The sequence below is a fragment of the Malaya genurostris genome, chromosome 1 (genome assembly GCF_030247185.1).
Source record: "Malaya genurostris strain Urasoe2022 chromosome 1, Malgen_1.1, whole genome shotgun sequence".
Taxonomy (NCBI): domain Eukaryota; kingdom Metazoa; phylum Arthropoda; class Insecta; order Diptera; family Culicidae; genus Malaya; species Malaya genurostris.
In genome coordinates, this window is record NC_080570.1 from 151,906,604 (window position 1) to 151,922,813 (window position 16,210).

Genomic DNA, 16,210 nt, shown 5'->3' on the forward strand with positions numbered 1-16,210 from the left:
AGGTCCTTAACAGACGATGCGCGTTCATGAACAGTTTGTGGAATATTATAGTCGAACTTGAATACAAACTTTTTGCTACTAAAAGAGATAGCGGAGCATTTCGTAGCATTTAAAACCATTTTGAAATATGAAATATGGAAGACATCGGCGTTAGTTTCATACAATTAATCGAAAAATTTAGATCCTTGAGATACAATAAAACTATAAAAGATCCAAGGTGACTTCCTCGAGGAACTCGAGAGGTAACAGTAAATGGTGAAGTTGTACAGCAGCTCTACTTTTACGTATGGATGGGACCGGGGGCAAGATTTATTTGTGTATCCCTTCCTTACTAACTAAATGACTTTTTTTTTTGCTCGGCGGGTCCCGTCAAGGGCCCCTAAGATCGCCCCTATACCCTTGTCCACATAGGATTCCTTCCATATTTCAGAAAAAATTCCAGAGCGCAAGAACAATTGAGAATGTTGGATAGTAAACCCAACAAACTATTAGAACAATTTCTTATCACCACGGATGGAATCGCAGAACTTCTTCGTTTCCTTTCTTGTCCAACTTCGCATCGTAAGCCAGTCGTGCAAATTTTGCTTTGAGAATGCAATTTTTTATCATACACACAATTTGTGACCATTTTATTGAAGAATAGCATTCCGTTTATTACGTTCTTTGCATTATTGAATGTGTTTTCACTGAGACGATATCTTCCATCAGACATCAATATCTTTGAGTGCGAACATCTTCTCTCGATTTCCGCATTGGAATGGGGAAACGCAATCACATAAATCGAAAAGTTTTTGTAATTCTTGGTAACAGCTCTGTTGAAATAGCAATTTGTACCACTTGAGATCGAAGAGCATAAAATCGAAATTTTGTCCACTGAAGAAAACATTTGCTAAACCGCCTTCTAGTAAATTTTGGTTTGATCAAGATTTTATCATTCACCAATTCGGCAAGCTCAACCAATTGCTGAAACGTTTGCCCATCTTTAATTTTTCAGGATTTCAAATAAGCTTCAAAAGTTCGCAAAGAATTTTTTTTTTGATCACATAAAGCACAAATGAGGAATGATGTTTTTTGAAATTCGCGCGAAATCCGCGCCATAGCATCAAAACCATAGCAGAAACCACGATAAATCCGCCAAAATCGCGAAATCCGCGCGACCGTAACAACCCTGAAAGTAGTGCAATGGTACCGCGTATGCACGGAGTGCACGGGGTTGAAAGTTCGATTCTTGTCTCAGACTATTTTTTTCCGATCAAAATTGGTCAAAAAATATGAACCTAATTCTTTGAAATTGTTCTGAATTTCCAATTAAGCTTTTAAATTAAATTTGAAAAATGCTGTTTCTTGAATATCGGACAATCGACGACAGTTTCATAATAGGGTCACTCTTCTTCACGTCAACCGACCTCTAACCGCCACTACCCTGTGATGGAGCAAACTGTAATACTTGAATGTAACACAAAACCATAAACCACACTCATCTGTTTGACCAGTGAATATTGGTCTCGTGTTTATCCTGTGGGTTAGTTAGGTTGGCACTAGCCACCAATACCAAATACTACAGTACCTACTGTTTTAAGTGACACCTTTCTCTTCCCACACCTACCGCTTTTCCTCCTAAGCCACCACCGCCAACGTCAACAAACAATTAACCCTGAAAGGGAAATCAAACAAAGACAACGACGACAACCGTTTGACGCCCGCATCAACCAAACCAAACAAATATTATCGATTAGTGACAATGCAGTAGACAAACAAATAGCTTCATGTGTAAACGATGGTAATTAATAAGTTATAACTTCAACTTTTTTTTCTAGTTTCAGTTCTCCCCTTCGGTTAAAATTAAAACAGTCGTTTGAGTGTATGCGAAAAAACCCACCGGTTTGGCGCTACGCAGTTGAATCACGCACATCAACGTTCGACAGCGATCTACTGGCAATTGACCACTGAATAAATCCACGCCGAATGACTAATAATCAATTGTGTCAACTTTGAATGGTGTCCGTTTGTGCGTTCGTTCGTTCGTTCGTTCGTTCGTTCGTCCCTTCTACCCGTCCGCGTGGGGTGAGAATTACCGAAAAGATCATCGCGCGAGTTGTTAGTATTCAACACGGCGGTTCGTCGTTCGTCGGTCAGAAGATCGTAAGTGAGTAATCAATTGAGACACGACCACCACCACCAACCCGGAACGATCTCACCGACATCCGTTTTGTTCGATTCTGTGAATTGTTTCGCGTGTGCCGCTTGAGAAAAAAAAAGCCTTCAAAATTGCTCCGAAAACTTCGTTCCGAATGCATTTGCCCAGCGGTGGAACGACGGTAGCATCGATAACACCGGGTGGCGGCAGCATCAGCAGCAGCGTCAGCATCAGCGCGAACCCCGCACCGACCGTCGCTGCTACCGAGTGGGACATCTACAAGGACGAGGAGATGCTGGAACCGCCCGCCGGAAGTAACAACAATGCGGAAAACAGTTCGCCCAGTCCGGGCGAAACCGGCGATTTGTGGTGGATCGAACGGTTGGTGATGGAGGCCCAACAGGAATATCCGGGAGAGTTGGGTGAGTGAGTTTCGGATGTTTAGAGTGTTGTATTGTATTTTTCCGTTCAAACGGTTGTTCTAGTTTCCTCAAAAAAAAAAACAAGCCGAGCAGGCAAAAAATCAATCCCGTCACGAAAATGCAGCACACCGACGGATGCAGTCGGATAGCTGACCGAACTGAAGCCGTACGAGTGCTCATCGACTTTCTTCTTCAGTCACATGTGATATGGGCCAGGCTGATATCGATGCTCCCGAAAAACCTCCCCTCCACTACTTCTGCTAACCCGTGCCATGAATGGCTGGATTTACTGAGACAGGAGAAATCAGAACAGAACTTTTTTACCCCCGATTCATGTCGATTTATTTTTTTGGTGCCGTCCTTTTTTTTCTTCCTCTGTTTTCCGTTTTCGGGTCTTGTTCACTGCACTTGTGTTTCGAAAGGTTTCAAATTTCATGTTACCCCGAATTTTTTGTTGTTTCTTTCGGACCGGTATCGAAGATACCTTCTTCATGCCACACCGGACCGGACAGACAATCTTACGGTGCTGGGTCAGTTGTTACGAAGCCTGAAGTGACTCTAACTTTTTGAATTGACTCACCGCGATCAAGAAATTCCGAGTTACAAGCGATATAGGTGTTGGAACTGCAGTTTTATGTTACGTTTGACACAATTATACAGCCTTAATTCAGGCTGGTCCAAACTGACACTGAACGTTTTCTTAGTGAAGCATAAAGCTGCTGTTGAATGAATACTCATGTAATAGAGTGACGTACATCAAGGCGTTTATTTTTTGAGTAGTCGACCGTAGTGACTCATGTTATTTCGATTTTGAAGCATTACAATTCGCTTAGTGAAGCATTTAGTGTTGAATAAAATTGGCAAAACGGTTCCAAAGTAAAAGTTCGATGCACGTCAGAAAAACAATTCTATTTCGAAATTGATTTGATAAAATAAAACCTGCTTAATTCACCTAGCAGTGGAATTGTACTTTTCTTCAAAAAATCAGAATGTGTTTTTTTTGCATGAACATTCGTCTTGAAATTAATTTTATAAATTTTCTAAAACATTTCGTTTCATTTTTCTTCCTTTATGGGCAAAGGTTTTCAGGTTTCACACATTCCATACCGAACGAACTAGGCTACATCACCCAACTGAACACAAGTGACGCTGGAGAAAGCCGTGGTATTTGCGTGATTAATTTGTAACGGAAGACATTACTATCTTCGGTTGCAAAATGTGCCCAAAATGTGAAGCAATGTACGTACTATGTTAGTTCGTGTACGGTGCTCGGGATGAGCTTGAGCATGGGCTTACAGTAACTTTGAGGTTGGATATATGCTCAAAATTTCAATCCAGACACAACGGAACCTGATTCTGATATTAAAGACTTTTCAGCTGTTTCTCGCAATTTCGCGCTTTTAAAATTTACAAAGTGATCCGCGTTTCCCTGTTAATTGTTATTGATTATCGGGATCGTGGATCACCAAAGTTATGCGATTTGTTATGCGAATTTTTCAAAGTTATGCGGTTTTCTTGTTCTGTCTTAAAAATGCACGAAGCGTCGATATCTGGTGTTATCTTGACACCAAGAAAATTATCAATTTCATGCATTTCTAAGACATTTGGCATTAATTTTCGCTATCGGATATTTGTTCTCTTTCACAAAATCGATTTTTTCAAACGATGTTTGATGAATTTTTGAAGAAATTTGGCAACAATAAAACCTTCTATAGGTTCGCCTGATTTTTTACGCGAATTTCCGATGTGATGTGATTTTTTAACCTGTTTTTTGTTGAGTAAATATCCCCCTTGTGGTGTAAAACTGTAAGCACAGAAAACGCAACCTATGTTTTAACACAAGAATTGGTTTGCTTCGAAAAATTTAGAGCGACAAATTAAAGAATATTCAGTTCTTTGAAGCAATATTGCAAAAAAACCAGTGCACCTGTTGAGACGAATTAATTCAGTGCAGTTATAGAAAAAATTGAAGATCAATTTGATGACAGATTTCACCAATTCAAAGTCAACAGAACCACTATAGACATCTATAGTCAATCCAGTTAACATAAATTGTAACGACATCCACTTTGAGTTTTAATTAAAAAAAACTATTTTTTCAGTGTTGTTAAGAAATTATTTTGTCACTCTATAAATAGTTTTAAATTTTGTAAATAGGGGTTTTGGCTCTTTCGACTCAAAGGTTCCCAACCCTTGCGTTAGGCTCCTCATCCGTAACCCATGGCAAAAAAAAACATTTAGTTTAATTATTGATATTTCTGGATTATTTTTTTTTTAATTTTCAGAATCTTAAAATTTGGTCCCTCAAAAATTGTGGTTAGGATGAATGACAATGTACACTCAAATCTCTTTCTATGCGGTTTTTATGTGTTTTTTAATGCAAATTTTCAAAAATATATTGATTTTCCGGTTTCCTACACTGAAAAACATGTTTACCTATTTTTCGAGGAGAAATCACTCAATATCGAGCTCTTCTATAAGCTACCCAAACTTAGGTTGTTTTCTACTCAAACTTTGACGAGATCGTAAAAAGTTGGTAGCGTGCTTTGTTATGACATAACACTTTGGGTACACTTACATTTACCTACACTCAGAAAAATCCTCACTTTTTTTTTTTTTTTTTTTTTTTTTTTAATAACTATTTATTGGAATATGAGTTAAAATTAAATTATTAAGATTTAAATTGGGTGTTCAGCCACAAGTGGTGACTTTTCAGCCCTGTTATATATATATATATGATTTGGTTATTACCATGAAGACATCATTTGCTTCCGCAATTCTGAGATTTTTGTGTAGGGAAAATTCTAAACCTACTTGTATTGTGTAATGGGGAAAAGGAACTTATATACTAACTTACTAACTAATACAGAGAGCGAATCGATTCAATTGAAGATTGCATCGATTTTTGTCGGAATTTGCTTATAATATTATGTGACATTACATCTAATGGTTCTATATTTGTGAGTCTGTGTAACTCATTTGTACTAAACCAGGGAGGACGCTTCAGAATCATTTTCAGAATTTTATTCTGAATCCTTTGAAGCGTTTTCTTCCTGGTGGAACAACAGCTTGACCAAATTGGTACCGCATAAAGCATGGCTGGTCTGAAAATTTGTTTATAAATTAACAATTTGTTTTTTAGACAGAGCTTAGAATTTCTGTTTATAAGAGGATATAAACATTTAATATATTTATTACACTTTGCCTGGATTCCTTCAATGTGATCCTTGAAAGTGAGTTTTTTGTCATACGTTAAACCTAAGTATTTAGCTTGATCAGACCATGTCAATTCCAAGCCATTCAATTTGAGAATGTGATTATTGTTTGGTTTTAGAAAAGAAGCTCTTGGCTTGTGAGGAAAGATAATTAATTGCGTTTTTGCTGCATTTGGTTTAATTTTCCATTTTGACAGATAATCACTGAAAATATTTAAACTTCTTTGTAGGCGACTGCAGATCACTCTTAGATTTCTACCTGTGGCTAACAGACTTGTGTCGTCACAGAATAGCGATTTCTGACAACCAACGGGTAGATTTGGAAGATCAGAAGTGAAAATATTATACAAGATTGGAGCTACACTCGAACCCTGCGGAACACCGGCTCGTACGGGTAGCAATTCAGATTTACAATTCTGATAGCTAACCTGAAGAGTACGATCAGTTAAATAATTTTGAATCATTTTGATCAAATAAATAGGAAACTGGAAATCAGACATTTTTGCTATTAAACCTTTGTGCCAAACACTGTCGAATGCTTTTTCTATGTCTAGAAAAGCAACTCCAGTGGATAACCCAGAAGATTTATTTGATTTTATCATGTTCGTTACTCTGACAAGTTGATGAGTAGTTGAATGTTCATGACGAAATCCAAACTGCTCTGGTAAAAAAATTGAATTCTCATTTATATGAGTCATCATTCTTAACAAGATAATTTTTTCAAAAAGTTTACTGATAGAAGAAAGTAAACTAATTGGGCGATAACTTGATGTTTCTGCTGGGTTTTTATCAGGTTTTAGGATAGGAATTACTTTAGCGTTTTTCCATCTTTTTGGGAAGTAAGCTAATGAAAAACACTTGTTGAAAATTTTAACCAGGAGTCTCAAGGCAACATCGGGAAGATTTTTAATAAGAATATTAAAAATTCCATCATTACCAGGAGCCTTCATGTTTTTGAGTTTCCTAATAATTGATTTAATTTCATCAAAATTCGTCTCAATAATGTCATCGTGTGATAACACTTGGGTTGAAATATGATCATACTTCAGTGAGACTTCATTTTCAATAGGACTCACAACGTTTAAATTAAAATTGTGGACACTCTCGAACTGCTGAGCAAGTTTTTGAGCTTTTTCACCATTTGTAAGAAGTATTTGATTTCCTTCCTTGAGAGCAGGAATTGGTTTCTGAGGTTTCTTAAGAACCTTAGAAAGTTTCCAGAAAGGTTTAGAATATGGTTTAATTTGTTCAACTTCTTTAGCGAAATTTTCATTTCGCAAAAGAGTAAATCTATGTTTAATTTCTTTTTGTAAATCCTTAACTATGTTTTTCATAGCAGGATCACGAGAACGTTGATATTGTCGTCGACGAACATTCTTCAACCGAATGAGCAGTTGAAGATTGTCATCGATGATAGGAGAATTTAATTTAGTTTGAGCTTTGGGAACTGAAAGATTTCTAGCTTCGATAATATAATGATTCAAATTATCAATTGCTGTGTCGATGTCCGCAGAATTTTCTAAAATAGTTTCATGATCCACATGATTTTCAATGTGAGATCTGTAATCTAACCAATTAGCTCTATGATAGTTGAAAATAGAACTAATTGGATTAATTATAGCTTCGTTGGAAAGTCTGAATGTTACAGGAAGATGATCTGAGTCAAAATCAGCATGAGTAATCGGTTCACTACAAATGTGACTTTGATCTGTTAGAACCAGATCAATTGTAGACGGGTTTTTCACGGAAGAGAAACAAGTAGGATTACTGGGATGAAGAACTGTAAAGTAACCAGCTGAGAGTTGATTATGAAGTATTTTACCATTACTGTTATTTTGCCTACAATTCCACTGGACATGCTTAGCATTTAAGTCCCCTATTACGAAAAATTTCGATCGATATCTTGTAAGTTTTTGCAAATCGCCTTTAAAGAAATTTAATTGTTCGCCGGTGCATTGGAATGGCAAATATGCTCCAGCGATGAAATAAATTCCATGAATGGTTTCAACTTCGATTCCCAAGCTTTCAATAACTTTAGTATTGAAAGAAGGTAAAATTCGATGTTTAATTTGCCGTTGGACAAAAATGGCAACTCCACCACCAATTCCAGTAAACCTGTCAAATCGATGAACCACATAATGTGGATTACTTTTCAATTTTACATTTGGTTTAAGAAAAGTTTCTGTCACAATGGCAATATGAATTTTGTGAACTTTGAGAAAATTATAAAATTTATCTTCACTCGATTTCAAAGATCGAGCATTCCAATTTAAAATATTCAAATAATTATTTAACATCACTGTTAAATTTTAAATTCATTATAATATTATTTGCAAATTTCCATCCGATTTGAAATGCTTCAAAAAGTGATGAAGTCGAATTCATTTGGATGATCATTTGAAAAAGTTGATCTTGTAGGTAGATCATTTTATTTTCAGTTATATCGCCTAAATCGACTTCATTTAAAGAAGCGAATGGCATTGAAGGAATATTTGTAGGTAGACTGCCATTAGAAGAAGATGATTTGGCCGGTCTACCTATTAATAAATTGTTTTCGTTAGAAGAAGAACTGCAAGGCGGTCCTGTGTTTTGATTATTTACATTAGAAGAAATAGGAGATAGATTTCTACCTAATATACCAGCATAACTGACATTAGAAGAAGATGATGACGAGGTCGATCTACCTGTCAATAAATTGTTTTCGTTAGAAGACGAATTGGCAGGTGCCTTAGAAGAATTTTCAGGTATATTCTGTAAATTTAAGGTCGTTGATTTGACTTGTTGTCTAAGCGAACGAGCGTTTAAAATTTTTTCCCTGACAGGACATTTCAAATAATTGGATTTATGATTTCCATTGCAATTTGAACATGAAAATTTATCAGTGGTTTCATTCATTGGACAAACGTCTTTCGAATGCGATTTACCACAATTCAAACACCGTATATCCATATGACAATTTTTGGTTCCATGACCGAAGCCTTGGCAACGACGACATTGCGTTAAGTTAGCAATACGATTATGCCGTTTATAATGTTCCCAATGAATTTTAATGTGGGAAATGAAACGTACTTTTTCTAAAGTTTTCAAATTGTTTACATCACTTCGATTGAAGTGTATTAGGTAAAGTTCATGGGAAATTCCAGAGCGTGGTTTAGAAGTACCATTCGCTCTTTTTTTCATAAGTATTACTTGGGAAGGGGCAAAACCAAGCAATTCTTTTAGTTCATTTTTAATTTCATCAATACTTTGATCATTTGATAATCCTTTCAAGACAGCCTTGAAGGGTCTGTCTGATTTTATATCATATGAATAAAATTTATGAAGTTTTTCGGACAAATATCGAATAAGACTTTCGTAATCTTCCAATCCATCCACCAAGACTCGACATTCTCCTCTTCGTCCGATTTGAAATGAGACTTTTACTTCCGGGAGAAAAGTAGAAAGCTCAGTACGGAATGCTTTGAAGTCGGAAATCATCACCGTCACTGGTGGCATAGATTGATGTTTCTTCCCAGAACGACAAGCGTCCATTTTGGGAATTTTTGAAGAATTTTCTTCTATGTCGCTACAATCGGATTCAGGAAGAATCTCGTAAATATTGTTAGACGGCATAGGATCAACGGAAGGGAAATCCGTCCGTTGTCTTTTATTTTTACATTCAGATTCTATAAGATCGTGAATGTTATTAGAAAAATGTTGAATAACGGATTGTGATTTATTCCGTATTGAATTATTTTTAGCCTTAGGCTTGTTGCCTTTCCGGTTGGACGCAGGCATTTTTGAAATTAATGAAATTTTAAATTAAATTAACTAGGCTAAATTAGTCTTCGATTAGACTCCTAGCTAGCCTTAAAAAAGGCTGATTAATTTCTTAGTCACTCTAATATCACTCTTTGTATCACTTAGTCACTCTAATATCACTCTTTGTATCACTTAGTCACTTAGTTAGTGATTCAGGTAGCCTTGAAAAAGACTGAAGCCTTGAATCAATGAAACTCTAGGTAGCCAGAAAAAAATTCCAGGAGCCAAGAGCTATACGCGTGCGGTGCGAACGACTGTTCAACACCGACTGAAAAATCCTCACTTCAATGCTACGTGAAAACGTAGCCATAGAACTTTTCTTGTAATACTTATGTGAAGTAGAGATAGCACAGAATGAACTCTTAGTCCACATTTGTATCATGTAATATCTACGTCACTTTTTTCGTAGATTCTATAATTTCGTTTCTGTTGAATCACTGGTGAAAAATATCAGAAATTCAGAATGCATTGTTCTAAATGTATGATCTGATCCTTTCTCCGGAGGAGCTAAACTGAAGCAAACGTTGTTCCCTTTAAGCGATGCATTCAGCTGGAACTAGTAGTTCAAGATGTGATTGATGTGCTGGAACACAATCTAGAGGTTTTGCGTTTTGAACTCCGCTGTAGAAAAAAACAAAATTGAATTGTGTTTCAGTTTCGTACTTTTGGTGCACAGAATTCGCGTAATACCAATTGTTCCTGCAAATTAGTTGTTGAAGATTGGTTTCGTAGAGCCATTTAGTAAACTCAATAAATAATACATTTGCTTATAAATTTTACTTCTGCTTGGTACTAATATTAGATCTGAAAGTATCACAAAAATTAGCTAGACATTATAACTGTCGATAAATCAATGAGCAATTATTTACCCTAAAATCACTGTGAAAAATGCCGTAGAAGGGTCAAAAGGGATTTGGCCTATGTTGTTTGTTCTAGGTTTTTCAACTGACGCCATACTGCGAGCACTAAATGAATTCAAGTAAGTACGTGACACATGAAATATTTGTGACAACAGCACAAATTCTGACATATGGTTCATTTCATATTTAATCATGATCCGATGGTTACCAAAGACTGTCCCAGAAAGTATGGACGCACTTTGATTTCGCTGTAAATAATTCACAAGTGTTAGATATTCAAATTTTATTCGATATACTGATAATATTAGACTACAACAACAGAATATTATTCTCAACATTTGCTACTTAACCATTGTAGACTAGCTGGCGCACCTTCTTGCGAATGTTCCTCATTCAATTCCGTACAGACTTCTTGGCGACGAGTTTTGACACTTTTTTCCAATCTTTTTCGAACTGTTGAATGGTTTCGGCTGCCGAGACATGTTTCCAAAGATGTGCCTTCGTTAATGCCCAAAGTTCCTCAATTGGTTGAAGTTGTGGGCAATTTGGTGGATTCATGTCTTTTGGGACGAAAGTGACATTTTTGGTAGTATACCTTTCTACCGTTGATTTCGCGTAGTGGCAAGAAGCAAGATCTGACCAGAAGACAACAGGATCCTTGTGGCTTCGAATCATGGGTAGAAGTCGTTTTTGTAAACATTCCTTGATGTATATTTCGCTGTTCATTGAAGCAGTGGTGATGAAGGGTTTCGAAATCTTACCGTAGCTACAAATTGCTTGCCAGATCATAGCTTTCTTACCAAATTTTTCGACTTCAATCGATATCTTGGACTGGTTTAACACTTGCCCTTCTCGCACCGTATAATATTGTGGTCCCGGCAAGGATTTGTAATCGAGTTTCACGTAGGTTTTGTCGTCCATGATCATGTAGTTCAAATTTCCAGCAAGAATCGTATTGTACAGCTTTCGAACCCTCGGCCTGATCGATGCTTCTTGTTTCGGACTACGTTTTGGTTGTTTCTGCTTCTTATAGGTTCGAAGATTCAAACGTTCTTTAGCACGAAGAACATTTGACTTCGAAGTGCCCACTTTTTTGGCCACATCATGAACTGAAATCTCCTTCTTTTGCTCGAACGCCTTCAGTATACGTTTATCCAACTGAGGGTTAGCAGGACCTTTTTTTTCGACCCGTTTTCGGTGTATCCTCAAAGGTGTTATCCTCACCGAACTTCCTTATTGCATTTCGCACGGCTTTTTCACTTACTCCTTCCATTTTTGCTATCTTTCTCAGTGACAGTCTGGGATCTGTGCACCATTTGTAAACAATTTAGCGACGTTGTTCTGCTGAAAGTCCACGCAAACAAACTAATGACAACGAATAAACAACTGCACAAGTGGTTAGAGAAGAGTGTAAACAACAGGACGCAGCCACAAAAAATTGACAGATTCTGAACCATTGCGAAATGGCAGCGGTTTTTGGTTGCGTCCATACTTTTTGGGACAGTCTTTAATACGTTAACGCCGGTTTTGTTGACGTACAATTGTACTTCTTGAATAAAGATTGATTCTTGTACTCTTGTATCTTGTAGATTGATTCATGATCCTCAGAACGGAGTTCCTAAGGAAACTTGTTGCCACTAAGCATCGAAGCATTAGGGAATATCGGAGTGAAAATGGTCACGGTGCGAAAATGGCCATTCGTAATCATTCGAACACTAAATGTCTAATCTCGTCGGCTAAGCCTGAGTTTAGCATCAGTCGTCGGGAATGTGAAAGTGTCGATTTTTTCGTAAAAAATGAAATTTTCATTTTTGTCTATTAACAGTTCGGCTGAAAAGTTCGTATCGTTTAATAGAAACACACATTTTTTTTTGCCAAAATTCGTTTTTATTATTCAACATAATTGCCATCAGAGGCGATACAGCGATTATATCGATCTTCCAACTTTTCGATACCATTTTTGTAGTACGATTTGTTCTTTGCCTCAAAATAGGCCTCAGTTTCAGCGATTACCATTTGCTTCTAAATTTTTTACCAGCGAGCATTCTCTTGAGGTCTGAGAACAGGAAAAAAGTCACTGGGGGCCAAATCTGGAGAATACGGTGGATGAGGGAGCAATTCGTTCAATTTCAGCATGGTTTTCATCGACTTGTGACACGGTGCATTGTCTTGATGAAACAAAACTTTTTTCTTCTTCAAATGAGGCCGTTTTTTTTAAATTTCGTCCTTCAAACGCTCTAATAACGCTATATAATAGTCACTGTTGATGGTTTTTCCCTTTTCAAGGTAGTCGATGAAAATTATACCATGCGAATCCCATAATACAGACGCCATAACCTTACCGGCCGATTGTTGAGTCTTTCCACGCTTTGGGTTCGGTTCATCGCGTGCAGTCCACTCAGCTGACTGTCGATTGGACTCCGGAGTGAAGTGATGGAGCCATGTTTCGTCCATTGTTATATATCGACGAAAAAAATCGGTTTTATTTCGATATAACAGCTCCAAACACTGCTCAGAATCATCAATTCGTTGTTGTTTTTTTATCGATTGTGAGCTCACGGCACCCATTTTGCACAAAGCTTTCTCATATCCAAATATTCGTGAATAATATGTCCAACACGTTCCTTTGATATCTTTAGGGTGTCAGCTATCTCGATCAACTTCACTTTACGGTCATTGAAAATCATTTTGTGGATTTTTTTCACGTTTTCTTCGGTAACAGCCTCTTTTAGACGTCCACTGCGTTCATCGTCTTCGAAGCTCATATGACCAGTACGAAATTTTGCAAACCATTTACGAATTGTTGCTTCGCTCGGTGCAGAGTCTGGATAACACTCATCAAGCCATTTTTTGGTATCGGCGGCACTTTTTTTCATCAAAAAGTAGTGTTTCATCAACACACGAAATTCCTTTTTTTCCATTTTTTTCACAATAACAAAAGTAGCTTCACTCAAAATGCAATATCTCACAACCTAATAATCAGACAGCTGTCAAATTTATACACGTATCTTTTGAAGGTTGGTACTAACTGAAAATGGTATGGAATTAATTCTAGTGGCGCCCTCTCATAGAAACGATACGAACTTTTCAGCCGATCTATTATTCATAATTTCATGAGGAGAACGATGCATATCCTGGGAAGTAGACCATCTCCCGTGAAATTTTCATATAGAAAGGTTATGCAATCACTTGAAAAATCGACTAGTAAAAATTGGCCCGAAGGAAATTCCTGAATTTTATCTGGATCCGACTTTCGGTTGCGGAGTTATAGGGTAAAGTGTGTTAAATATTTTACACAACGAAACAAAAACCGTAAGCATTTTTCTAAACTGGACTAAAAATCAAAATCGTATAAAATCTTCAAAATTAGTTTCTTGTGAAAACAGTTAATAAGCCACCTTTATACATCAACTTTTGAAAAAAGTTGCAGTTGAGCTATGAAAAATAAAGTATTAATTTTTAAAGCCAGACGAAAAAGAAAACTTTTCTCCACTGTTACGACTTACTTTTAGTGAGTAAGCTGGAATTCCTCTTCAAAGTGAATGTCGTTAGGTGGCTTATTGGCCGTTATCACAGAAAACGCGAGATTTTTCTAATGAAATCATGAATAATTGGCAGGACCTCATTAGAATACATGTTTCATTATTCTGTAATCATGAGATCGGCAATAGATTTTTAGCCGTGTACTAGTGGTTTTAATGATAAAATAATTTTTGTTTGTGCTCAGACTTCGCAGAACCGTAACGAAGCGGTGTGGCGAAAATGGTCGAGCGATAACGGTCACTAGAATCGGTCTGAGTCGTAAATTTATTGTTGCTTTTAACAAAAACTTGTTGATTTTATTAAACTCAACACTGCTTTCGACATTTGGATTCAAATTGATAACGGATTCACGGGCGTTCAAGTAATCCAAACTATGCCAAGTTGTTGCAAATCGGTCGAAATTTTGATAAAATGCAGGAATTTCGTATGCATTTGAACTTAAAGAAATGATAGTTCTTATGGATCGTTGAAAAACGACCCTGCACAATAATGTTACATGCACACACCGGCATTTAGTGATCCCGATGGTATATGACTCTCGCATGAACATGAACTCATCCAGGCTCTTCTCACCGATGATAACTCAAATAGGTGAATAATTTGTTACTTTTTAGTTGCCAATTAGTTACGGTAATTTTGAATTTGTTGCGCATTTCTTTTAAATTTTGTTGAGTGCTTCGCTAAGTTCATATGAAGTTCATACCCGATCAGATGCACATAACAAAATCATAACACAAGTATATCAACAGTTGATATGCATAACAATTTGTTTTATTTTGAGTTAGATATCTCACAGTTGAAAATTAAAACTTATGATAACAATATAATAACAAAATCAGTTATGATGTTTTATTTTCATTCGCAAGACTCATGATAATGTTCATTAATTGGAAAAATGAGTTCTTCCGTTGCTTCACATCGAAATATAATGGTCAGAATTTCAAATAACTAAGAAAAGAAACCAGATCTCTAAATAAATTATTCATTTTCAGTGATATAGTTTTTGTGTGTTAAATTTGCTATCTAAATTATTACAATATCAATTTATTAGTTATATCAAATTCAACAATAATTGTGATATAAACGTTCCAAAATCTGATTCGATTTTGTTCCCGCTAGAGTCTTTTTTGTTATGATTTTTGTTATTTTAACAGATTACCAGCCAAAAATATTTCAAAATTTGTTACAAAATATTTCTGAAATAAATTACTCCATAATTCTATTATTACCATCTGATCGGGTATACTTTACACTGTAAACACTGTTTACAGAAAAATGAGATAGCAGCAATCGAATATCAGAGCGATTATCGAACAAAGGCGAAGGGAAGCGAACGATGATCATTGACGTTCGTTGCATTTTTGATATTCGAGCAACATTGAATAATATAGCTCTAGTAGTATTATGATTTACGCCGATAAAATGAGTTGCTTCAGCATGACACATAGTAATACCTTTTCTAATTTGATACATATTCATCTCTATGAATTCTTCCGCTTCAATTCTGTTACTGCGTGCATAGATTTTCATCCAATACCTATGTCTTCCCACTCAGTTTAGCTTAGAATGACTGTTAAGATCGTTATTGTTTACTACATCGAATTGAAAAGAACTTATTCTCAAGTTTTATTTGCAGTAAGAGTGTTTATGGGTGGTATTATCAGCACTTCTTCAGTTGAACGTTCTAATTTTTACGTATTATCGTTCTTTTGGAAACCGAATGCGTTATACAGAAGGCATGATCTATTTAGATCACTTTGCTTATCGTACAACGCGTTTTTTAAGTGTTCTAATTTTAATTTGTCATCTAATGTGTTTTATCAAAACCCTTCTCGTAATCTCAGACTGGTTTTTAGATTTCCGTTTTTATTGTGAAATAACATTTACATTTTATCAAAAACATAACAAACAAATAATCAAATCTACGGTTTTCTGGATTATTACGTCAAATTTTCTACCCGGATTTTTTTTGCAGGGTTTCCGCAATTAACGCGTTTTTATTTCAAACGGATCTTTTTAACACGGTACGTAACCCCCGTGTGCAAAGAGACCTTACGGTACTGAAAAAAAGTTTTATCCTGCTCAAAATCAATCTACATGTACAAAAAGTTTCATTCAAATCAGAGAGAGATTTGTGTTGTGTACTCCGAATACGATTGAATATTTTCCTATTTGATATAGAATAAAATGACTTTCTAACCGGTATTTTGGAGAGAAGCATAAAAGCTATAC

General features: G+C 36.3%; 1 protein-coding gene across 5 annotated transcripts in view; it reads left to right on the forward strand.

Annotated features, from left to right (window-relative positions):
• Window positions 1-16,210, forward strand: part of LOC131426194 (protein lozenge-like) — a 114,482-nt gene that overhangs the window by 17,876 nt on the left and 80,396 nt on the right. For 3 of the 5 annotated variants that reach the window (XM_058588736.1, XM_058588739.1, XM_058588738.1), the window contains exon 2: window positions 1,818-2,559. In XM_058588736.1, the coding sequence (XP_058444719.1) occupies window positions 2,292-2,559 (268 nt within the window). In that variant the 5' untranslated portion in view covers window positions 1,818-2,291. The remainder of the gene's footprint in view (window positions 1-1,817; window positions 2,560-16,210) is intronic. The other 2 variants (XM_058588737.1, XM_058588740.1) reach the window with 1 other exon arrangement.